General features: G+C 45.5%; 1 protein-coding gene across 1 annotated transcript in view; it reads right to left on the bottom strand.

The window, feature by feature from the left end:
• Positions 1 to 25589, bottom strand: part of musk (muscle, skeletal, receptor tyrosine kinase) — a 131614-nt gene that overhangs the window by 85390 nt on the left and 20635 nt on the right. Inside the window, exons 6-7 of the mRNA XM_068030636.1 lie at positions 5027 to 5151; positions 2017 to 2176 (exon numbers count right to left, since the gene is read on the bottom strand). Of these exons, the coding sequence (XP_067886737.1) occupies positions 2017 to 2176; positions 5027 to 5151 (285 nt within the window). The remainder of the gene's footprint in view (positions 1 to 2016; positions 2177 to 5026; positions 5152 to 25589) is intronic.

The raw sequence follows: 25589 nt of genomic DNA, 5'->3' as shown, positions 1-25589 counted from the left end.
GAATTAAACCTGTTGTGGTCTAACAAGGAAATGGAAAAGAGAGAAGCCCTTCAAACCCTCCTTACTTGACTGTGACAATACTGTACACAGAGTGAGTTCCTGGTGGGATTCCGGCTGCAGAGAGGGAGCTTGCTGTTGTTTCGGAGGCTAAAAGACCTGCTGACCCTGGGAAGTGGCGTTAAGTGGGATAGACATGATAAAAATAACTAGGGATGCAGGTCCAAACACAAGGCACCTACTTATATTTACCCCACATAATGTCCTGCCCTCCTCAGCTGTCCTTTGTATGTGATGGGTCAGATTGGCGCAGCCCACTGTGGTCTCGACGTGGGCAGCAATAGGCCTCACTTCCTGCATTATCCAGTTTTCCTTGCAATGGTGCCAACCAATTTCAGACAGTATTGCCAGTGTCTGACTCTCTGCTCCAGGCCAGTGTCTGACTCTTTACTATAAACTGAGAGAGGGATATATGCAACGAGACCTGGGTGTTCTCGTACACAAGTAGCTGAAGGTAAGCATGCAGGTGCAACAGGTAGTAAAAAGGGCAAATGGTATGTTGACCTTCAAAGTGAGAGGATTCGAGTACAGGAGCAGGGGTGTCTTGCTGCAATTATCCAGGGTCTTGGTGATGCCACACCCGGAATATTGTGAGCAGTTTTGGTCTCCTTATCTGAGGAAGGATGTTCTTGCTATAGAGGGAGTGCAGCGAAGGTTTACCAGACTGATTCCTGGGATGGCGGGACTGATGTAGGAGAGATTGAGTCGGTGAGGATTATATTCGCTGGAGTTCAGAAGAATGAGGGGGGATCTCATAGAAACCTATAAAATTCTAACAGGACTTGACAGGGTAGATGCAGGAAGGATGTTCCCGATGGTGGGGGAGCCCAGAACCGGAGGTCATAGTCTAAGGATATGGGATAAACCTTTCAGGACTGAGATGAGGATAAATTTCTTCACCCAGAGAGTGGTGAGCCTGTGGAATTCGCTACCACAGAAAGCAGTTGAGACCAAAACATTGTATGTTTTCAAGAAGGAGTTAGATATAGCTCTTTGGGTGAAAGGGATCAAATGATAGGGGGTGAAAGCGGGAACAGGTTACTGAGTTGAATGATCAGCCATGATCATAATGAAAGGTGGAGCAAGCTCGAAGGGCCGAATGGCCTACTCCTGCTCCTATTTTCTATGTTTCTATGTCTCTGGCTCTCTGCTCCGGGCCAGTCTCTGGCTCTCTGCTCCGGGCCAGTCTCTGGCTCTCTGCTCCGGGCCAGTCTCTGGCTCTCTGCTCCGGGCCAGTCTCTGGCTCTCTGCTCCGGGCCAGTCTCTGGCTCTCTGCTCCGGGCCAGTCTCTGGCTCTCTGCTCCGGGCCAGTCTCTGGCTCTCTGCTCCGGGCCAGTCTCTGGCTCTCTGCTCCGGGCCAGTCTCTGGCTCTCTGCTCCGGGCCAGTCTCTGGCTCTCTGCTCCGGGCCAGTCTCTGGCTCTCAGCTCCGGGCCAGTCTCTGGCTCTCAGCTCCGGGCCAGTCTCTGGCTCTCAGCTCCGGGCCAGTCTCTGGCTCTCAGCTCCGGGCCAGTCTCTGGCTCTCAGCTCTGGGCCAGTCTCTGGCTCTCAGCTCCGGGCCAGTCTCTGGCTCTCAGCTTCGGGACAGTCTCTGGCTCTCAGCTCCAGGCTAGTGTCTGACTCTCTGCTATTGACTTCTTCAGCTGTTCACTGTTTATAGGATTTCCCCCCTTCAAAGACTGTATACTAAGGGCCGATTTACAAATGCAGGCTCCTACCACAGACCCTCACCACTGGGAGAACATATCAGGCACAGATATGATGCAGGATTTGCTCTCTATTGTGGATGGAAAAAGACAGACAGTGCACCATCGGTTTCCTATTATGTCCACACAGTGGGCGAGGGTCTTAGCCTGGAGAACACATCCATAGACTGGCCTTCACAATGTATCGCTCCAGGCAAATTGTTAAAATAAAACTGGAAGCCAACTGTTCTTAGGTGAGAGGTGTCTCTGACTTACCTGTGATGCCCAGGGTAGCAGTGGCTTTTACTGTGGTACTTCCCTCATTGTGTTTGTTAGTGGTCAAACAGGTGAACAGAGAAGGCCTGGTGACATGTACACGCAGTCTAGACTCCATCACCTCTCCCTTATTGCGATTCTGCATCAGTACCATGGGGACCTGGAGAAAACACAAGTGAAAAGCTAGATTTATACAACACATTTTGTTTAAAAAAACACTCAGTTCAGAAACAGGATGCGGATGTGCTTGCAAATGATTTGAAAGTTGTTGATGGAGTCTTTCCCCGAAAAACAAGGTAACAGATTTCAGAAAAACCTGAGAGAAAACATATTAAGAGATTTTTGAATGAAAATGTGTGAGAAAATGACAAGGCTCTAATTACTTATTGTAGCTTTTATTTTGTGATTTACGGACTTTAAAAATAGATTAAACTGTGGGAGGGAGAGAATTATCTCCAGTTGTGCTGACAGAATAGGCCATTGCTAATCACACGCATCTGGGAGATTCTAATTATGACGAGACAGTCGGAGAGAGAGAGAGAGAGAGAGAGAGAAATATATAACTGGAAAGAAAGGTAACTGTCCATTTTTATCCCTCCTTCATTCTGTGTCTTTTATTCCTTAAAAAGCCTGGCTAACCTTTGAAAGCTAACAAAGCCTTTTTGAGGGAACAGATAGGAAGTGGTGATGGGCGAGAGGAGGTGGAGGAGGAAAATTGTTTCAGCTTCTTGGTATTAACCCTTGTGGGAATGTCTGTGGGACTCTGAGGAGTAGATGGAGGGTTAAAAGTGATTTGAGCAAGTGGAAGAGGAGAATATCGGGTTGTTAAAAGGGAAAGAGGTGGGGTACCGATGGGTGTGAAGGGTTGGAGGGATGGGTTAGTGGGAAGGTGAAAGGACACGGCATATAAGGGAGGGTGAGGGATTCAAATACAAGTGATTGAGGGAGAGAATGGGAAGGCCACTTTCCCTATACAACTCCCAACCCAATGGCATTGCTGGCTTCTGTGTCCATTAGACTATATGGCCCAATACCTCCTACCTGAAAGGAAAGAAGGAATAGATGGAGCGAGAAACAAAAAGAAATGTTATGGGGAGAGAATGATAGAGAGACAGAAGAGAAGGAATCAACAACACAAAGACACCAGAGAAAGATAAGAGAATGACCAACTTGTCCAACTTACTATATACAACACCATGGGGAGGTGAACTGTGTTAAATATTGGCCTTGGAGGGAGTGCAGCGTAGATTTACCAGTATGATACCTGGAATCCAAGGATTAAATTATGAGGAGAGATTACACAAACTAGGGTTGTAGTCCTTGGAATTGTGAAGGTTAAGGGCGATTTAATCAAAGTTTTCAAGATATTAAGGGAACTGATAGGGTAGACAGAGAGAAACTATTTCTCCTGGTTGGGGGATCTGGGACTGAGGAGCGTACTCTAAAAATTAGAGGCAGACCTTTCAGGAGTGAAGTTAGGAAATACTTCTACACACAAAAGGGTGGTAAAAGATTGGAACTCTCTTCTGCATGTTGTAGTAGATGCTGGATCAATTGTTAATTTTAAATTTGAGATTGATAATACCTTTGGTTCAAAAACTCTAAGGGATATGGGGTATATGGAGTTAGGTTGCAGATCATCCAAGATCTCATTGAATGGTGGAACAAGCTTGAGGGGCTGAATGGCCTCCTCTTGTTCCTATGTTTCTATATCTTGGATCTGTGCATTCTTCTTGTCAACCAACTCGATTATAAATTGCTATGTCAACATTTATTATAATGGGTGCCTATATAAACCTATTATGCTGTAATTAACCTGCACATAAGTGATGGATCAGCAGGGCCTCAGTTTGAATCTCCCAGCTCCTCAGCACTGTACTGCAAAAAAACTTCAAAGCTCCAACCAACTCTACTTCTGTGCTTTGCAAATCGCCATTGACCTGTCACCTGGGTTTTACCTCTGGGAGGAACTGTGTGAGCCCCCAGGAAGATTTTAACTCCCGGGCTTCAACTGCATAGGTCCCATCCTGGCCCTGAATCTGTGGGAAGCGGATAGCAGATTGCACATCAACTGCAGTGGTTCAAGAAGGCGACTCATCACTACTTTCTCATGGGCAAATAGGGATGGACAATAACTGCTGGCCTTGCCAGCTCACAACCCATGAATGAATAAAAAATAGTGGAGTGAACAGGCGGGAGTGGGGCAGTGGGCAGAAGAAAGGCCACTGCTGGGTATTGAAGGAAGAAGTCCCCTGCACTCAGGTAAGTGGTTGAGAGGGTCAGTGGTTCAGGAATCACTCACCGGAGGGGAATGGGGGTAGCCCATCATAGAGGGAGATCTCAGCTTTCCTTGTAAGGCTCAGAGGAGCACTCCTGCTGGGCCCTGGGCATCAAGAGGATGCTCTTGTGCTCCGCCAGTTCTGGCGACACCCTCTCGACTTTCCCCTCGACCACACCCACCCTGATTTTAAATTGCTGGCCATTTGTTCTACAGAAAGAAATGGATGACTAGCAGTTGAAAATTGTCCCACCTTTACCCGTGCACGCAACATCATGGGAGATTGATTAACACTGTAAACTGTCACACAAACTTTTAAAACTAGATATAGATTCATAGAATAGTGCAGCACAGAAAGAGGCGATTCAGCCCATCGAATCAGTTTTCAAAGAGCAATCCAGTTTGTCTCACTCCTCTGCTCTTTCCCCATATATCAGCAATTTTTTTCTCCTTCAAGTATTTATCTAATTCCCTTTTGAAAACTACTATTTAATCTGTTCCACCATCCTATATAATTTCCCACTATGGAATTCTTGACGACAACGTTTGATGCTAAAATCACCTGTACTCCCAAGACAGACTGTGCAGTGTTACTTTGATTACAAAGACGTGGAACATTCTCATTACGCTTGATGTATGAACACATCACTATCTTCCTTAACGTGTTAATACAATTGAGAATCACAAACGTCTAATGATCGTCTAATTGAAAAATGTCTGAAACACACTCACTGCTCTTCCATTCTCCAACCACTTGATTGTGGGAATAGGGAAGCCTGTGGCTTTGCATTGCAGAGTCACCTCAGAACCAAAGCTGACATTCTGCGATGTAGGAGCCTTCACAATTCTGGCAGGGACTATGAAGAAACAACAGAGACATCACTGACATTAAAAATTTGTAGCTCAAACAATGGCTTCCACCTCCTCAATACTGCGGAGCGTATATTTCTTCTTTAAGAAATAACTTGCATTTATATAGTGCCTTTCATGACCTCAGGATGCCCTGCAGTACTTTTGAAGTATAGTCATTGTTGTAATGTAGGAAATGCAGCAGTCAATTTGTGCACAGCAAGCTCCCACAAGTGCAATGTGATAATGACCAGATAATCTTTTTTCTAGTGATGTTGGTTGAGGATAAATATTGGCCAGCACACTGGGGAGAGCTCCCCTGAGCTTCATTGGAGCAGTGCCATGGGATCGTTAACATCCACCTGAGAGGGTAGACAAGACCTCAGTTTAATGTCACATCTGAAAGATGGTGCCTCCGACAGTACATCACTCCCTCAGTACTGCACTGGGAATGTGGTCACAGGGGCAAGAGTGCTACCCACTGCCACAGCTGACATCCTTCAGTAAATGCAAACCAATTACAGCTATAACTACTTTGGATATAATGGGCAGAATTTTACTACGGACATCAGGACCACAACATCGGGACAACTGGGGGTCCTGAGCTCGCAATTGCCGACAGTGAGACTGGCTCAGCAATTATCCCTGAGGGGGCCTCCCAATTTGCCGCCTCAAGGCTCGCCATCAAATTAAGCATGGCAGGCGGGATATAGATGCTGCTGGCCCAATCAGAGGACTGGCTGCTCAAGAGCCTCAGCAACACCCTGGGAGAGGTGGGCGCTTCAGAGGCAGCTTAGAAAACACGAGGATGGAGGCTGCCTTCCCTACCCGCGGCCCCCTCTTTGTGCCTTGGAGTCTCTGTCTCCGATGAAGCTGGTGGTCTCCACACTGTGTGGGGAGGGTCACTCGACTGCCGACAGGCCTAAGGAATCGGCCCTAAGTGATTTATTAATTACTTAACTCAGCCTTCCGCCTTTGTTCGGCAGGCAGCTGCTCTGCATCCAGTCTGGCCACTGGGAAACTTCCCGGGTGGCGGGACTGCGTTGGAGAGCCATCCCGACTTGGCTCCCAGCTATTTACCCGTCCCCTCCGCCCCGGGGCTGGGAAAATCGAGCCGGATCAGTTAATACATTCAGATGACATTCCCTGTCCACTTTAATGGAAACGTTGATTCTTTTATTAAAATACTGGTCAGTGTAATGTCACAGGATCACACTAAATGCCTGGATGATAATATCAAGCCTTCAATGCACGACTATTTATTTATTTAGCGATACAGACTAATTTTTTTGTTGTGGGGAGTACATTTATATTTTAAGGGTCTGTATGGTGCAGGAGCAAAAATGGTTCTCAGCAACTTATCAGGTTTTCTAATCACTTATTGATGTTCCTAATCATATGGAACCCAAGTCTGTGTCATGGAAGGGCACTTGTAAGTAAGTAATAGAGTCTACATACTGCAAACAATTCCTTAATTCCAGCATTCTGAAATTCCAATTATTTTTTAAACTATTTTTTCAGTTGCAGCTGAGAGCAAGTTTAGCCTTGTGGGCCAACACTTGGAAAAACCATTAGAGGGGACTGAATAGTTGGCACCAATGGACCTTCCTTCACTTAGCTCTGTGTTCACTTTTACCATTGACTGGCAATGTAAAAGTGTTTGCTCAAGGCTTTCCGGATGACTTGAATAAATAAAGTGGAACTTTCTCATAACGTCTGATGCATGAACACAATACCATCTTCCTTAAAGTGTTAAGGTGGTTAAGAATCACAAGTGTCTACTGATTGCATGCTCGTCTAATTGGAAACTGCATGAAACACACTCACTGCTCTTCCATTCTCCAACCACTTGATAATGGGAATCTCTATTGGCAGTGACTAGTAGTTAACTTGGGCAGTCTTTGGTAGATTGAGCGCAACAGGTAGTGTTGGTGCTAATTCGTCATTCAGAGAGGTCATAGTAATGGTTGACACACAATATAAAATGCTGTACTAAGAAAGTGAGAGGGGTTGGAGGAGAGATCATTGGTTGCACAGTGGGCGAGATGCTATTCACCTCTGAGTTCAAATTCAGCCAGACTAACAGGATGAAACTCTCCCCTGTCTGCAGCCTTAAAGGGCTCTTTGTGAAGAATTTGGGCAGTCTCAATCCAGCAGGCATGGGCCTACAGTGCCATATGTCCCTAATACAACACTAATTGACAATCTCATTCAGGTCAAACAGTAATGGGTGGTCTCCTCCATTAGTCTACCAGCTAAATGGTGAAGGTGAAAACTGAGTTTCAAATTGGAAGTGTGTTGTTCCCCAGCACTAACATCACTTATCTTGTTAAAGTACTGAAGTGGATGAGCTTATTCTGAGACTGAAGCACAGGTACTGTAAAGTGACCTTTATAACAACAACAATTTGCCTTTATATAGCACCTTTAACAACAACAACTTGTATTTAGATAGCACCTTGAACATAATAAAACATCCAAAGGCATTTCACAGGGGAATTATAAAACAAAATATGACACTGAGCTACATAAGAAGATATTCGGGCAGATGACTGAAAGCTTGGTCAAAGAAGTTGGTTTTAAGGAGCATCTTAAAGGAAGGTAGAGAGCTGGAGAGGTTTAGGAGGTTCAGCAGAAGTGGCGGCACAGTGCTATACAGTCGGGAGGGAGTTGCCCTGGGAGTCCTCAACATTGACTCTGGATCCCATGAAGTCTCATGGCATCAGGTCAAATGTGGACACGGAAACCTCCTGCTGATTACCACCTACTGCCCCCCCCTCGGCTAATGAATCAGTGCTTCTCCATGTTGAACACCAATTGGAAGAAGCACTGAGGGTAGCAAGGGCACAGAACATACTCTGGGTGGGGGACTTCAATGTCCATCACCAAGAGTGGCTTGGTAGTGGCTGAGACCGAAAGGGCATAAATGCTAGACTGGCAGTGAGGGAACCAACAAGAGGGAAAAACGAACTTGACCTCATCCTCCCCAATCTACCTGTCACATATGCACCTGTCCATGACAGTATTGGTAGGAGTGATCACTGCATACTCCGTGTGGAGACGAAGAACTGTCTTCACATTGAGGATACCCTCCATCATGTAATGTGGCACTAACACCATGCTAAATGGGATAGCTTTTACACAGATTTAGCAACTCAAAACTGGGCCTCCATGCTGTGGGTCATCAGCAGCAGCAGAATTGTATTCAACTACCATCTGTAACCTCACAGACCAGCATATCCTCCACTCTACCATTACCATCAAGCCAGGGGAACCAACCCTGGTTCAATGACGAGTACAGGAGGGCATGCCAGGAACAGCATCAGGCATAGCTAAAAATGAGGTGTCAGCCTGGTGAAGCTACAACACAGGACTACATGCATGCCAAACAGTGGAAGCAGCATGCAATAGACAGAGCTAAGCGATTGCACAACCAATGGATTAGAACTAAACTCTGCAGTCATGAATGGTGGTGGACAATTAAACAACTAACAGGAGGCTCCACAAATATCCCCATCCTCAACGATGGGGGAAACCAGCACATCAGTGCAAAAGATAAGGCTGAAACATATGCATCCATCTTCAGCCAGAAGTGCCAAGTGGATGATCCATCTCGCCCTCCTCCTGAGCTCCTTGGCATCACCCATGTCAGCCTTCAGCCAATCTGATTCACTCCACATGATATCAAGAATCGACTGAAGGCACCACTACAAAGGCTATGGGCCCTGATAACATTCCGGCAACAGCACTGGAGACTTGGGCTCCAGAACTAGCCGTGACCGTAGCCAAGATGTTCCAGTACAGCTACAACACTGGCATCTATTTGGCAATGTGGGAAATTGCCCAGGTCTGTCCTGTACACAAAACACAGGTGGCACAGTGGCGCAGTGGTTAGCACCGCGGCCTCACAACTCCAGGGACCCGGGTTCAATTCTGAGTACAGCCTGTGTGGAGTTTGCAAGTTCTTCCTGTGTCTGCGAGGGTTTCCTCCGGGTGCTCCGGTTTCTTCCCACATGCCAAAGACTTGCAGGTTGATAGGTAAATTGGCCATTATAAATTGCCCCTAGTATAGGTAGATGGTAGGGAAATATAGGGACAGGTGGGGATGTGGTAGGAATATGGAATTAGTGTAGGATTAGTATAAATGGGTGGTTGATGGTCGGCACAGACTCGGTGGGCCGAAGGGCCTGTTTCAGTGCTGTATCTCTAAACTAAAACTAAAAAAAAAAATCCAACCCAACCAATTACCGCCCTTTCAGCCTATGCTTGATCATCAGCAAAGTGATGGAAGGGGTCGTCAAATGGCACTTGCTCAGCAATTAACTGCTCACTGATGCTCAGTTTGGGTTCCGCCAGGGCCACTCAACTCCTGACCTCATTACAACCTTGGTCCAAACATGGACAAAAGAGCTGAACTCCAGAAGTGTGGTGAGAGTGACTGCCCTTGACATCAAGGCAGCATTTGACCAAGCATAGCATCAAGGAGTCCCAGCAATGGGAATCAGGAGGAATTCTCTCCACTGGTTGGAATCATACTTAGCACAAAGGAAGATACATGTGGTTGTTTGAGGTCAGTCATCTGAGGTCCAGGACATCACTGCAAGAGCTCCTCAGGGTAGTGTCCGAGGCCCAACCATCTTCAGCTGCTTTCCTCCATCACAAGGTCAGAAGTGGGGATGTTTGCTGATGATTGCACGATCTTCAGCACCATTCACAACTCCTCAGATATTGAAGCAGCCCATGTCCAGATGCAGCAAGAGCTGGACAATATCCAGACTTGGGCTAATAAATGGTAAGTAACATTCATGCCACACAAGTGCCAGGCAATGACTATCCCCAACAAGAGAGAATCTAACCATCTCCCCTTGATGTTCAATGGCATTACCATCACTGAATCCCCTACTATTAACATCCCGGGGGTTACCATTGACCAGAAATTGAGCTGGACCAGCCATATAAATACTGTGGCTGCAAGAGCAGGTCAGAGGCTGAGAATTCTGTGGCGAGTAACTCACCTCCTGACTCCCCAGTGTCTGTCCACCATCTGCAAGGCACAAGTCAGGAGCGTGATGGAATACTCTCCACTTGCCTGGATGGGTGAAGCTCCAACAACACTCAAGAAGCTTGACATCATCCGAGACAAAGCAGCCCACTTGTTTGGCACCCCATCCACTACCTTCAACATTCACTCCCTTCACAACCAATGCACAGTACAACAGTCTGTACCATCTACAAGTTGCACTGCAGCAATGCCACCTGGAAGGACAAGGTCAGCAGATGCATGGGAACAACACCACCTTGCAAGTTCCCCTCCAAGCCTCACACTATCCTGAATTGGAACTACATCGCTGTTCCTTCACTGTTGCTGGGTCAAAATCCAGGAACTCCCTCCCTATCAGCACTGTGGGTCTACCTACACTCCAAGGACAGCTGTGGTTCAAGAAAAGAGCTCACTGCTACCTTCTCAAGGGCAATTAGGGATGGGCAATAAATGCTGGCCCAGCCAGCGATGCCCAAATCCCAGGAACAAATAAAAAACATCTTTGAGCAAGGGGAGACGGGGAAGGATGGAACAAATGGCTCCCTCCCAGAACTGCGACTGCGTTCCTCTTGTCCTTACTTTCCATCTCACCAGCCTCCACATCCATAGGATCATCCTCCGCCACTTTCACCACCTCCAGTGTGATGCCAACACCAAACACATCTTCCCCTCCCCTCCCCTGTCAGCACTGTGAAGGAACCGTTCCCTCCACGACATCCTGGTCCACTTCTCCATTACCCCCGACACCTCGTCCCCTTCCCACTGCACCTTCCCATGCAATCGCAGGAGATGTAAAACCTGCCCTTCTCCCTCCTGTCTCCTCACCATCCAAGGCCCTAAATACTCCCTCCAGGTGAAGCAGTGATTTAATTGTACTTCTTTCAATTTAGTATTCTGTATTCGCTGCTCACAGTGTGGTCGCCTTTATATTGGGGAGACCAATGGGAGGGCAACACCGCCTCCTCCCCATGGCTGAAGAGCTCCTACCGGAATCACAATGTGGTTTCCGTCCATAAAGAGGCACAGTGGACATGATCTTCACAGCAAGACAACTCCAACAAAAATGTAGGGAGCAGCAGCAACCTTGATACATGACCTTCTCTGACATCACAAAGGCCTTCGACTCTATCAACCAGGAGGGATTATAGAACATCCTCCTCAAATTTGGCTGCCCGGAGAAATTCGTCGCCAACCTCCGCCTAATTAAGTGAATAAAATTATGAGGTGTCTAGATAGAATGGATAACAATAACCAGGGGCCATAGTTTTAGGGTAAGAGACTTAGAAGGGGATTCAAGGGGAAATATTTTCACCCAGAGAGTTTTGTACTTTGGAACAGCAACAACATAGTTTCAGTCCCAACAATCCATAAAATCTTCACTGCACCATCTCCCAAAGGCCAAGTACTAAGGCAATGCTGCACATCAACAACAACAACAACAACTTATATTTATATAGCGCCTTTAACGTAATAAAACACCCCAAGGTGCTTCACAGGAGCATTATAAAACAGAGTATGGCACTAAGTCACAAAAGGAGACATTAGGTCAGATGACCAATAGCTTGGTCAAACAGATAGGTCTTAAGGAGTGTCTTAAAGGAGGCAAGCAAGGTGGAGAAAGGGAGAGGTGTAGGGAGGGTATTCCAGAGCTTGGGGCCTAGGCAACTGATCTCATTGGCGCAGTCACCAATGGTGGAGCGATTAAAATCAGGGATGCACAGGAAGCCAGAATTAGAGGAGTGCAGATGGAGGGTCGTGGGGCTGGAGGAGATTAAAGAGATTGGGAGGGACGAGGCCATGGAGGGATTTGAAAACAAAGATGAGAATTTTAAAATCAAGATTTTGCTTGACCAGGAGCGAATGTAGGTCAGTGTGCACAAGGGTGTTGGGGAACAGGACTTGGTGTGAATTAAGACACAGGCAGCAGAGTTTTGGATGACCTCAAGTTTACAGGAGACCAGCCAGGAGTGCATTGGAATAATCACATCTAGAGGTAACGAAGGCATGAATGAGGGTTTTAGCAGCAGATGAGCTGAGACACGGGCAAAGTTGAGCAATGTTACAGTGGTGGAAATAGGCGTTCTTAGTGATGGCACGAATATGAGGTCGGAAGCTCATCTCAGGATCAAATTTGACACCAAGGCTGTGAACAGACTGGCTTAATCTCAGACTGCTGCCAGGCAGATGGATGGAGTCGGTAGCTAGGGAACAGAGTTTGGAACAGGGACTGAAAACAATGGCTTCAGTCTTCCCAATATTTAATTGGAGGAATTTCTGCTCATCTAGTACTGGATGTCAGATAGCAGTCTGATAGTTTAGCAACAGTGAAGGAGTCTCCCATTAAAATAAATGGCACAATCTAGATGTATTTGCTTTATGTTCTCTCATTTGTTCTCCCTCCGCCATTCCCCAGCTCAAAGGGCATGAGGAGTCAACCTGCTCCCAGACGCATGCCATTGCTCCTAATGAGCCAGTCACCAGCAAAGGTTTGACTGATTTTCCTGCTGATTTCTCCCTCTCTTTCTCCGTTTCTCTATCTTCTGTCTGACTCGTTCCAACTTTGGTGGAGTTCTGCACGAAGGGACCTGCCCTTAATTTGGGGACATACTGGCTTCTACTGTTTATCACAGAATCTGCCCGGTTCCTGGTAACAGTGTGTTCGAGCATGAAGGAATTTATAAAAAGATCGTCCATCGCTCTCCATAATTAAATCGATGAACTTTGATCGAGTTGACCTGCATTCAATTTTCTCCTCCCATTTCCTGGAGGCCCTGACTCACACTGGTATGTATTTCCAGCTGTTTTGTGGTTCTTTAGCTTTGTGTGAAGCTAGGCAATACTGGAACCCTTTAAAACAAAGGGTGGGAGCATCACAGCTTGAGCCTGTGCTTACCTGAGGTCAACATATGCACATTGACAGTGATAAAGAGTCTGAATCCTGGTAGCTTTTGCCCTTTCCCTAGCTTGCGGGCGCTGAGGCCAGTTTCAGGTCCTCCCAAACTTCCCCAACTGAGATTAGCCAATTTAACAGAGACGCAGGACTGTACTTTAGTCCTCTGCATCTCTACTTCTCACTAACATATGGAGAAGCACATTTACCAACTGAGCCATTGACTGGAATGAATGATTAATCTCCAACCTGTGACTGGCCTAGGAGAGAATTTGGAAAACTGAAGCCTGAGGTGAGAACATAATTTACTCCTTGATGCTTTCTTATGTTTGTAGATGGAACACAGCAATTGAACATAGATGCCATGGTTCCCTATTTTTGGACCATAGGTTTGGGAAAAAATCTCAAATGGATATCATCCAGAACAATTGCCTGATTTATTTCAAGGCTCCTAATTCTTTCCAAAAGAATTATCCTCCGCTATTTTAATATTAACAATTGTATTGTATTTAAGACTGTCAGTTGCACATCATCTTCAAGAATGAAGACTGATGCAAAGTACTTGCTTAGTATCTCTGCCATAGCTAAGTCTTCTGTCTGATGTTAGGAATAAAAGAGGATTCAGTTATTCCCTGAGAGAAGGAATGAGTGGATTGAATTAAGCCCTAGGGACTGAGCCTGTAAATTTATAAGTCCATGAAGCTGAAACCTCAGTTTTGACCCTTATTCCACTAGGGGTCTAGAGAATATTAATAGACTTGTCTTTGGACTGACAGATTGCATATGTAGTGCCAAGTATTGGATACAGACTAGGGTTGACAACCCTTTGGGATTGTCCTGGAGTCTCCAGCAATTAAAGATTAATCTCCGGGATACTGCTTGTGAGGCATTAACGAAAAAGATCATCCGCTTTTCAAAAATTTCTAAGAACGCTTTCCTTTATTAATGATAAAATATTGGAGATGGGGCATAAGAGGCTGTTTAATGTAGTCCAGAATCATCCAATTGGGTGGTCTAGAGTCTGTTTGCTTTCCAATTGGTCATGGGAAAGTGGGGTTGGACATATCGGGCAACCAACGAATGGAGCATGAGGGCAGAGCAATTGAAGGAAGGAGGTCATGTGATGAAAGCTCCAGGAATACATAGAACAAAAATTGTCAACCCTAACGCAGACACCCCCACTACCAGGAAACTTATATCTTTACCCCAGCAGATCGCTATGGATATGCAGATTAATTGCTAGACATTGTGACTCAAGCCACAGATAACAGTCGCCCTGTGCAATGGCAAACAATGTATGATAATAAATGCAGCATTGCTGGCATTGGCGTGAACAGTGCGGGGGTGGGGGCACAGAAAACAGCAAAGAACAGCCCTATTTGCATTCACTGGTAGGTTTTCACCAACCCATACGGAAGAGTTTAAATTGGTCCTTTTCCAAATACCCCTTAATAATCCAACCTAGCTTACTTCAGCTCTGAATTGGGTTCAGTGCACATCCTTGTGGTCAAGGCTTAATTGTTCTATCTGAATGATTCATACATTTAAAACATTAATTTATGTAGGGTTCCCCCCCCACCCTCAAATACCACAAACTCCATACACCACAGAATCCATCCCCTTCCCTTGGCCACTATCTCAGGCTGAACTAGACTGTTCACAACCTCAGCATCTTGTTCAACCCCAGGCTGAACTTGTCAACCATATTCTCACCAATCACAAAGACAGTTTACTTCAACGTCCTTAATATTGCCCATTACATTGCTATCGTAGTCCATCTGCCACTGAAACCCTCATTTCTATCTCTGACACAGATACATCGATTGCTCCAATGCTCTACTTTCTGCCATTCCATCCATCATCCTCTGCAAACTTCAGCTCCTCCCAAATTCTGCTGCTCATATCTTCCAATCCTCACTGATCCATATTGGTCCCCCAATACCTCAAATTTAAAATTCTCACCCGTGAGTTTAAATTCCTTCATTGCCTTATCTGTCCCCATCTCTCTGAGCTCCTCCAACCTTACAACCCCCCTCTCTGACTCTGGACCCCTGCATCCCCTCCCTTTTGTGCCCATCATTGGTGGCCATGTCTTCAACTGCCTAGGTCCTACTGTCTGCAATTCTCTCCTAAACCCGACTGCCCCTCCCCTCTGTTAAGACCCACCTCTTTGACCAAGCCTATGCCCACCCCTCCTAAATTATCCTAGGCTCAGCATTCATTTTCCCTATGACTCTGTGAAGCACCTTGGGACATTTTTCTATGTAAATCCAAGTTGTTGTTTCGATCTGCTACTCCTCTTGTGTTCCTGCTGATGCAGCTAAGGTAGGAATTACTCAACATGATTAACACGTTTTATTCCTTGAAAAGATAAAATGAGCACCCTTTCTTTTTTTCCATTAAATGTTCTCAACCTACCATTAAGCCAACAAAAACATAATAATTTTGAATAACCCTCTAAGCCCATTATTTCCACAAGGCTACAGACTCAGCAGTAGAACTTGTAATTTATTTTGTGCTATTAAAAGGAGTATAATTTCAGTCGGCCGCATTCCATGTGTGGCTATGTAACTTGGTGAGTCCTGCCCTCTGTCATTGATGTCTAACTAAGCTCATGTGAGTAATTCAAACCTGGACACTGATGGTTAGGGAGTTGGAGCATGACACACCCTCATGTGCCTGTCCATACTCTGGGAAAAACATTCATTACATGGCTAGAATTTCGAACCTTTATCATTCACATATTTTTAAGTGAATGTTTCATTGCTGTAGCATCAGAAGTGATACAAACATCTGAGGTGAGCTGCTAAATAGAAGCAAATACTTGAGTATCTCCAACAATTGACACCCCGATATCCTGAGTAATAAGCGTTACTTTGGAATCAGTGACTAAATTATCTCTATGCCAAATTTAATGGGTTTCCAGTTTCCAACGTAAGTCATATTGGGAATATATACGTGCAAGGGAAAAATGTGGGGAAAGAGCAGGGGGATGGGGTAATTGGGTGGCATTTTCAGAGAGCACAGGTATGATGGGCCGAATGGAAATAGCGGATGCTCTGAGGATCATTTTCAAATCCTCACTAAATACAGGCAAGGTACCAGAGGATTGGAGGTCTGAGAAAGTTGTACCATTGTTTAAAAAGGGTGCGAGGGATAGGCCAAATGATTATAGACCAGTCAGTCTGACCTCAGTGGTGGACAAATTATTAGAATCAATTCTGAGAAAACTGTCACTTAGAAAGGCACGGATTAATCAGGGATAGTCAGCATGATTTGTTAAGGAACCAACTTAATTGAATTTTTTGAGGAAGTAACAAGGAGGATTGATGAGGGTAGTGCAATGGATGTTGTCTACATGGATTTTAGTAAGGCCTTTGACAAGGTCCCACATGGCAGACTGGTCAGAAAAGTAAAAGCCTATGGGATACAGGAGAATGTGGCGAGTTGGATCCAAAATTGGCTCAGTGACAGGAGACAAAAGTAATGGTCAATGGATGTTTTTGCGAATGGAAAGCGGTTTCCAGCGATGTTCCACAAGGATCAGTGTTGGATCCTTGCTGTTTGTGGTATATATTAATGATCTGGACGTAAATGTGGGAGGTATACTTGGGAAATTTTCAGATGACACAGAAATTGGCCGTGTAGTTGATAGTGAGGAGGATAGCTGTGGACTCCAGAATGATATCAATGATTTGGTTGAGTGGGTGGAAAAGTGGCAAATGGAAATCAATCTGGAGAAGTGTGAGGTAATGCAGTTGGGGAGGGCAAACAAAGCGAGGGAATACATGATAAAATGGAGGTTATTGAGAGGGATAGAGGAAGTGAGAGACCCTGGAGTGCATGTCCACAGGTCCATGAAGGTGGCAGGATAGATAGATAAAGTGGTGAGGAAGGCATATGGAATGCTTTCCTTTATTGGACGAGGTATAGAATACAAAAACAGGGATGTAATGCTGGAACTGTATAAAATGCTGGTTAAACCACAGCTGGAGTATTGCATACAGTTCTGGTCACTACTTTACAGGAAGGACATAATTGCTGTGGAGAGAGTACAAAGGAGGTTTACAAGAATGTTGCCAGGGCTTGAAAATTACAGCTATGAGGAATGATTGGATAGGCGAGACTTGTTTTCCTTAGAACAGAGGAGGCTGAGGGGTGACTTAGTTGAGGTTTACAAAATTATGAGGGGCCTAGATAGAGTAGACAGGAAGGACCTGTTTCCCCTAGCGGAGAGGTCAATTACCGGGGGTACAGATTTAAGGTGATTGGTAGAAGGATAAGAGGGGACATGAGGAAAATCTTTTTCACCCAGAGGATGGTGGGTGTCTGGAATTCGCTACCCAGATCAGTGGAGGAGGCAGAAACCCTCAACTCATTTAAAAGGTACCTGGACCTGCACCTGAAGTGCTGTAATCTGCAAGGCTACTGACCAGGTTCTGGAAGGTAGGATTAGATTGGGCCACTAGTTTTTTCAGCCAGCACAGACACAATGGGCTGAATGGCCACTTTCTGTGCCGTAACTTTTCTATGGTTCGATGGTTCTAGGAGGTTCTGCCTCCTCCTGAGCTCTATGATTCTATGAAGATTGAAAAGAAATTGCACAGTGTAGACTGGATTTTGTGTGGTCCCCTGAGACTGGGGGGGGGCGGGGGGGGGGCACGCATATCGTAACGGGTGGCAGGGGGCACGACTACGCTCCAGCCCCCCATCGGCGGGGCCTTCCAGACTGGCCCTGGTGACCCTGCCTCACCTATCTCTCGTCTGGGGTTCCAGCGCTGGGCCGGGTCCGAGGTCTCTGCAGTACTGGCAGTGGTCATTGCTCCTGCTGGCGCTGCCGATACTGCTGAGCTGCTGGCCCTGTGATTGGCTGGCAGCTAATGCAGGTGGGATCCCCATCTTTAAAGGGACAGGGATCCCATCTCGTGAACCTTTGATTTTAAAAAAACAGATAATCTGTCCGGGGTGGGGAGGGGCGGGGGTGTGAAAAGGCAGAGGCGGGGTTCCTCCTGCCTTTTTGGCTCGCGTCAAGAGCCCTGCCTCCTACACATAATCCAGCTCTGTGTGCGTGATGGGGGCAGTGGGTGTTGTGTGTGTACACCTTTAAGAGGTGTGGCTACAAGATCATGTTAGTCATGTTAGAGTAATGACGTAACACACCACGTGATTCTATGTGTTTAGCAGTCTTGAAGAAAGACCTGTACAATAAAAATCTCAATGTAATAGCTGCTCTACCATTACTCAATAAAGAACCCACAATATTACGTTACTGATCCCATCAGGCAATGACCATCTCCAATAAGAGATAATCTAACCATCTCCCCTTGACATTCAATGGCATTACCATCACTGAATCCCCCACTATCAACATCCTAGGGGCTACCATTGACCAGAAACTGAACTGGAGAAGCCATATAAATACTGTGGATTTTGTGTGGTCCCCTGAGACTGGGGGGGGCGGAGGGGGGGCACGAATATCGTAACGGGTGGCAGGGGGCACGACTACGCTCCAGCCCCCCATCGGCGGGGCCTTCCAGACTGGCCCTGGTGACCCTGCAAGAGCAGGTCAGAGGCTAGGAATTCTGCGGCGAGTAACTTACCTCCTGACTCCCCAAAGCCTGTCCATCAACTACAAGGTACAAGTCAGGAGTGTGATGGAATACTCTCCACTTGCCTGGATGCAGCTCCAACAACACTCAAGAAGCTCAGCACCATCCAGGACAAAGCAACCCACTGGATTGGCAGCCCATCTACAAACATTCACTCCCTCCACCACTGATGCACAGAGGCAGCAGTGTCTACCATCTACAAGATGCACTGCAGCAATGCACCAAGGCTCCTTAGACAGCACCTTCCAAACCCGCAACCTCTCCCAACTAGAAGGACAAGGGCAGTAAATGCTTGGGAACATCACCACCTGCAAGTTCTCCTCCAAGTCACACACCATCCTGACTTGGAACTATATCGCCGTTCCTTTACTGTCGCTGGGTCAAAATCCTGGAACTCCCTTCCTAACAGCACTGTGGGTGTACCTATCTCACATGGACTGCAGCAGTTCAAGAAGGCAGCTCACCACCACCTTCTCAAGGGCAATTGGGGATGGGCAATAAATGCTGGCCTATCCAGCAACACCCAAATCCCATGAATTAATAAAAAAAAATCTAGAGTGATCAGTCTTTGTGTACCGTGTATACAAACGCACAGGTTCAAGGAATATGCAATATGTTGGCAGTGGTGAGATGTCTGTAGACCCAAAGACGTGGGCCATATAGTCTACTTCTGCTCCTATTTCTTGTGTTCTTGTGTTAAGCACACCACATCACCACCCCACTAGCTGTGTTCCAATGGCCTCACGGAACGCATGATTCACACCGTCAAGTCATTGATCCTCAAGTACCAGCAGATGGGTCAGGGTCTGCACATTGCCATGCTCTACCTTCATGCAAATTCGCTGAGCTGCCCCCTTCCCTGGGATGGCAGGATTGTCCTATGAGGAGACTGGGCCTATATTCTCTATAGTTTAGAAGAATGAGAGATGATCTCATTGAAGCATACTAAATTCTTACAGGGCTCAACAGGGTGCATGGAGGAAGGATGTTTCCCCTGGCTGGGGGTGTCTCGAACCAGGGAACACAGAATAAGAGGTAGGCCATTTAGGACTGAAATGAGGAGGAATTTCTTCACTCAGAGGGTGGTGAATCTTTGGAATTCTCTACTCCATAGGGCTGTGGAGGCTCAGTCATTGAGTATATGCAAGACAGAGATCGATAGATTTCTAGATATTAAAGATATCAAGTGATATGGGGATAGTGCAGGAAAATGGTGTTGAGGTAGAAGATCAGCCAAGATCTAGTTGAATGGAGGAGTAGGCTCGCGGGGTGGAATGGCCTATTCCTGCTCCTATTTCCTATGTTCCTATGTTTCTTCTGTCCCTAGCCAAACTTATGTTTGGGCATCAGGTTCGGACGGGATCTTCCTGGCTTCCACCGATCTATCTACCCTGATATTAGAGATGTTTTTCCAGAACAAGGCAGAAAAATGAAAGAAATGCATGACAATCATTCTGGGAGTGAACTTCTCAAACTAGCTATTGGTCAGCAAGTTACCTTTCAAAACCCACGCTCTTATGAAGTAACTACACCTACTGACGCTACATTGTGTCGTAACCAAAATCAAATCAGCGCTGTTCATAATTACAAGTCCATGGAAGACTCCATTGCAACTCATACAAGATTGAAGACTATATCTCAGACAGAGTCTACACATTCTTCTTCCGTGAAATCCAATTGACAAACATCTGTTGCAGTATCCGAGAACTGCTACCCTGTTTTGAAATCTGGCAGAGCTACCAAACCACCTTTAAGTTTTTGCAATTGGTGTGCTTGCATATCCTTATTGTTTCTTTTCTGTACATGTATATAGTTACCTTCTCCTTGCATAAAAGAGATGTTCACATTTGTAAATATGTTCCTCTTTTCCTTTTGGGAAAAGGCGATGTGTGCTCACACCTTATGAGATGTGGCTAATGTTAGTCATGTAAAAGCTATGATGTAACGCACCACGTGATTCTAAGCATTTAGCAGTCTTGTGGAAACACATATACGGCGAACATCTCGATGTACTAAGTGCTCTCTCAGTACTCAATAAGGAATCCACAATATTGCGTTACTGATCCCAACTGGAGTGGTCAGTCTTTACATACAGTTTACTTAAACACAAAGATGCAAGGAGCATGCAACAGTGGGAGGGATAAGTTGCATAAAATAAGTCAAACTCTTCAGTATCAGGAGCCCTTAAGTTAAATACCTTTATCTATTCTGTCTACATCTGCATTTAAATCCTGGCCTCCCAGGATGATAACTAAGACCATTCCTGCACTATCAAATCTGTTAACCCAACCCCTAGTGTGCAAAACAACCAACTTTCCATCAAAGGTTCTGCCCATACCAATAATGCAGTCTCTAGCAGCTTTTGCAATGAAAGCTGATTATACTCTGAAACAAGCTATTGTCTTAAATATGATCTTATTCTGTGCCACACATTTGCCACTCCTAAAAATTCTCAGCTATATATTGGTTAATTCAGCTTCTTTTACTACTATCAATGAGGTAACACATTGGTCTATGGGTTTGTTTGTAAAGGGGATTCAGGAACAGACAGACCTGTGATTAAGTGTGTACAAATCTTTGATGGTGGCAGGACAAGTTGTGATAGCTGTTTAAAATAAAAAAAACATATTGGATCATTGGCTTTTAAAACCTAGGAATAGAGTACAAAAGCAAGGACATTTTGCTCAAGTTTTATAAATGACTGGTTGGGTCCAGCAGAAGACTTGTGTTTAGTTTTAGGCACTGCACTTTAGAAAGAATGTCAAGGCCATTGAGAGAGTGCAGAGCAAGTTTACTATAATGTTACCAGGGATGAGGGGCTGCAGTTATGTGGAGAAACCAGAGAAGCTGGGGTTATTCTCCTCAGAGCAGAGAAGGTTAAGGGGAGATTTCACAGAAATATTCAAAATTACGAAGCGTTTGATAGAGTGAATAAGGAAAAACTGTTTTCATTGGCAGGAGGGTCAGTAAGCAGAAGACACAGATTTAAGGTAATTGGCAAAAGAACCAGAAGGGAGAGAAGGAGAATTTTTTTATACAGCAAGTGATCTGGAATGCGCTGCCTGAAAGGGCGGTGGAAGCAGATTCAATAGTAACTTTCAAAACGGAATTGAATAAATAGTTGAGGTGGAAAAATTTACAGGGCTATGGGGAAAAGCAGGGCAGTGGGACTAATTGGATAGCTCTTTCAAAGAGCTGGTAGAGACACGATGGGCTGAATGGCCTCCTTCTGTGCTGTATCAATTTATAATTCTCTGATAAAGCAGTGCCCTAGTGCACACTCATGTTTGCTCTATACATATTAAATAGAGTTTGAAGCCTTTTTTCTCTTATTCTTTTTCAAATATTTATCCACTTCCCTGTTAAAAACTGTTACAGATTCTGCTCCCACCATCGGGATCCCTGACAGCCCAGTGATAGTACTTGTCTGATTGGTGACCCACTGTTGAGTATGTCTGGAGTACTGCTTTTGATTCTGGACATTGCAACTGCGAAAGGATATATTGGCCTTGGGGGAATGCAGTGCAGATTCGCCAGAACGATACTGGGGCTAAAAGGGTTAAAATAAGAGCACAGGTTTCACAAACTGGGCTTGTATTCCCTGAGTATAAAAGATTAAAAGGGGGATCTAATCGAGGTGTTTAAGATGATTAAAGGAGTTGAACGGGTAGATAGAGAGAAACTATTACCTCTTGTGCAGGGAGTCCAGAACAAGGAGGCATTCCCTTTAAATGAGAGCCAGGCCATTCAGGGATGATGTCAGGAAGCACTTCTTCACACAAAAGGTAGTGGAAATTTGGAACTCTCTCCCCAAAAAGCTGCTAAGGTTGGTGGGGGAGGGGGGGGGGTTTAATTAAATATTTCACAACTGAGACCAATAGATTATTATTAGACAAGGGGTATAATGGGATAGGGAACCAATAGAGTTAAGATACGGATCAGTCATGATTGAATTGAATGACAGCAGGCTTGAGTGGTTGAATGGCCTCCTCCTATACCTATGTTGGTATATATCAGTTTCCTTGCTGGTGTGTATGTGTAAAATACAATAATGTTCAATCTATCAGTGGCAGGAATGTTTCCTATCACTCAGCTCAACGAGGGGGTCTCTGCTGTTTTCACCTTTTCATTTATTTGGGCTATCTAGTTTTTGGGTGATTCTGATTTAGATTCAGAATTAGGAATTTCTTTGAATGACTGTCCCTGGTGAGCAATATCCTAATTCATTTAGCGGTCTACACACGACGTGACATTCTAATTCCACAAGACACATTTGTAGCAGAGGAGTTGAGGATACCTTTGATGTCTTGCTGAGTTTCATTTCCTTCTATCACCATAAAGAAACAAGAAGCATGTTATAATGAGGAAACCTTCCAATACAGCAGAAAAAAATAGAGGTAACAGCGGTCGCCAGAATCAATGTTGTTAATCAAACCACAGGAATAATGTGCAAGTCCGTAAGTGAAACATTAGATCACACGCTCTTATCTACTATTTTAACAGTTATTCATCTGCAGCTACATTGCACACTGTAGAATAAGGACTTTGGACTGTAGTCTGCTGATGCCTGAAAGTGTCAATGCTCACTGAGTATTTGGGATGGGTACAGTATGTGGGGGGAACTGATGATCTGGGTCAATGATGTCAGAGGGGCTGCTGGCACAGGGGGGGTTGCACAGTTGTTATCTGATATTGGGAGAGTTCATATTATCCATAGGGACCTATATAGCCAATAGTGATTCTCAGCCCAGTCGAAGATAGCACAATGAGTGATCATTTAGTGTTTTAAGGAGACCTGCTATGATGTTGAAGATTGTGATGGTAACATGACAACCCACCCCCCACCCCCCCAGTTAGCAGTCAGTGCTGGTGCTTAAAGCAGATGTAGAGCAAGCAAGCTCTTTGCCAAGCTAGCAAATTATTCATGCTTTCACAAGGCAGTATTAGTGACAGTGTGTTAAGGACGGCCTCAATATTAACCTCCAGCCCCATGATACGTGCGAGAGGAGGTGAGGGGTTAAGCCCTATAAATTGGGGAACATGTACCCAATCAGATGCTTAGGCACCCGTTGCTGTTTTTGCGGTGGGGGTGGGCTTGTCTGTGTCTTGGAGAGGTTGGACCCATCATTAACATATTAAAATCAGGCTCCCACAGTGCAATTGGAAGCCTGATTTCAATTTAGCAGTCACCGGCTGGGTTTTCCAGAGCTTGGAAAACCCGGGCGGGAAATGGAGTTGGGAGCTGCTGGTTCCAGAAGTTAAGTGCCTTTTCCAGCTAGGCTTGTGGGCCAGAAGGAGGAGAAGCGCTTCCCCTCGAAAGGAAGATTTCAGCCTCTGCCCATTGCGATTCGAGATCTCCTTCCTCTCAAGCCCTGGTCTCCGCTCTGCCTCATGATCACGATTGCCAGGGATTGTCCTTGGTTTCGGCCTACTGCTACTAATTTTCCACATTACAGTTGGCCAGCCGATCAATTTGGCCACCTGCCAGGTGGGAAGTGGAAGAAAAAAATTATGATGAAGTCCTGCTGTTAAACTCGGCAAGACCTCCGCACCCCAGGTTTTCTGGGCTTCCCCTCACTCCCCTTACGTTCCTCACCTCCCTCAAAACTGCTGACAGATCTTCAGACTGAATGTTTTTCCCTCCATAGTTCTGCCTGAATGACTGTTTCCAGCAATCATCTGTTTTTATTTCTGAATTGAGAGGTTTGAGTGCATATATTTTTCAATTTAAAGAAAGATTTGCATTTATATAGTACCTTTCACGACCTCAGGACATCCCTAAGCCCTTGGCAGCCAATTAAATATAGTGTCATCGCTATTGTAATGTAGGAAACAAAATGTATAAACAATCACTTCGATTTTGCTCTTTTGGTGGGGTTTATGCCAGAATGGCTATTAGTGAGTTTTCACAGACTCGTATGGAAGTGGACTATTTAGACACAACCTTCTCTACCAATAGTGGAGCAATGAAAATCGGGGATACGCAAGAGGCCAGAAGTGGAGCATTGCAGTTATTATAGGGTTGTAGGGCTGCAGGAGATGACAGACGTAGGGAGTGGCGAGGCCATGGAGGAATTTGAAAACAACTGTGAGAATTTTAAAATCAAGTTGTCGTTGGACCAGGAGGCAATGTAGCTCATCAAGCACAGGTGTGTGGAAGGGAAACATACTAGCTGCCGGAGTGTAAAATTGTATACAAATAAATTTTAAAGAGATGGGGATAATTAAAAGGGAGTGTCACCTAAGGTGAAAGCTGCTAGAGAGCCTCAAATGGGTATCTCAACTTATGTGCAGCCTTTGTCATGCTGAAAGGGCAGATGCCTAAGAGATGGGGAAAGGAACCCAAGATGCAGGGAGGAATCTGCAGACAAGTGATGAAACAGCCAGGTACCAGACATTCTGCTTGGTGGCTGCTGGATGGAGATGGTTCTCTAATGAGGCTTTTGCGAGGAGTACTGCTCCATGGCACCAACCCCATCGCAGAATGCCTGCAACAAAGTGGAGCTAAGTACCATGCCATAGCTAACCAATCCTGTTGTTGCATTGTCCAGGTTGATGCTGCATGGTAGCATACCCTGGGTATGTCCTTCTTTTCATGCTATGCTACTGACATACTGTGATTGGGGTGTTAACTAAGGAATCATCCAATAATGGGTGTGGTCAGACATTCCTATTTCTTGGTCAATCGCCTCAATATTTAGAGGGGCGGATTTAGTAAGTGGGGCTGTGGGGAGGGTGGTGTGGCAGGGAGAAGTTTTGACTCAACAACAAGCATTTTTTTCCCCAGCCAGAAGCCAGCCTGATCGACAGAGTTGGCTCCATGTCAGGGAGGCTGAGGAGCAGATAGGGAGCCTGCAGTTGCTTTAGTGGGAGTGTGGGGCTGAGGGGTCCAGTCTTGGGGAGTCAG

Source organism: Heterodontus francisci, chromosome 4, assembly GCF_036365525.1.
Source record: "Heterodontus francisci isolate sHetFra1 chromosome 4, sHetFra1.hap1, whole genome shotgun sequence".
Taxonomy (NCBI): domain Eukaryota; kingdom Metazoa; phylum Chordata; class Chondrichthyes; order Heterodontiformes; family Heterodontidae; genus Heterodontus; species Heterodontus francisci.
Note: the sequence above shows the minus strand (reverse complement) of the source record. Positions and strands in the feature narration are given on the sequence as shown.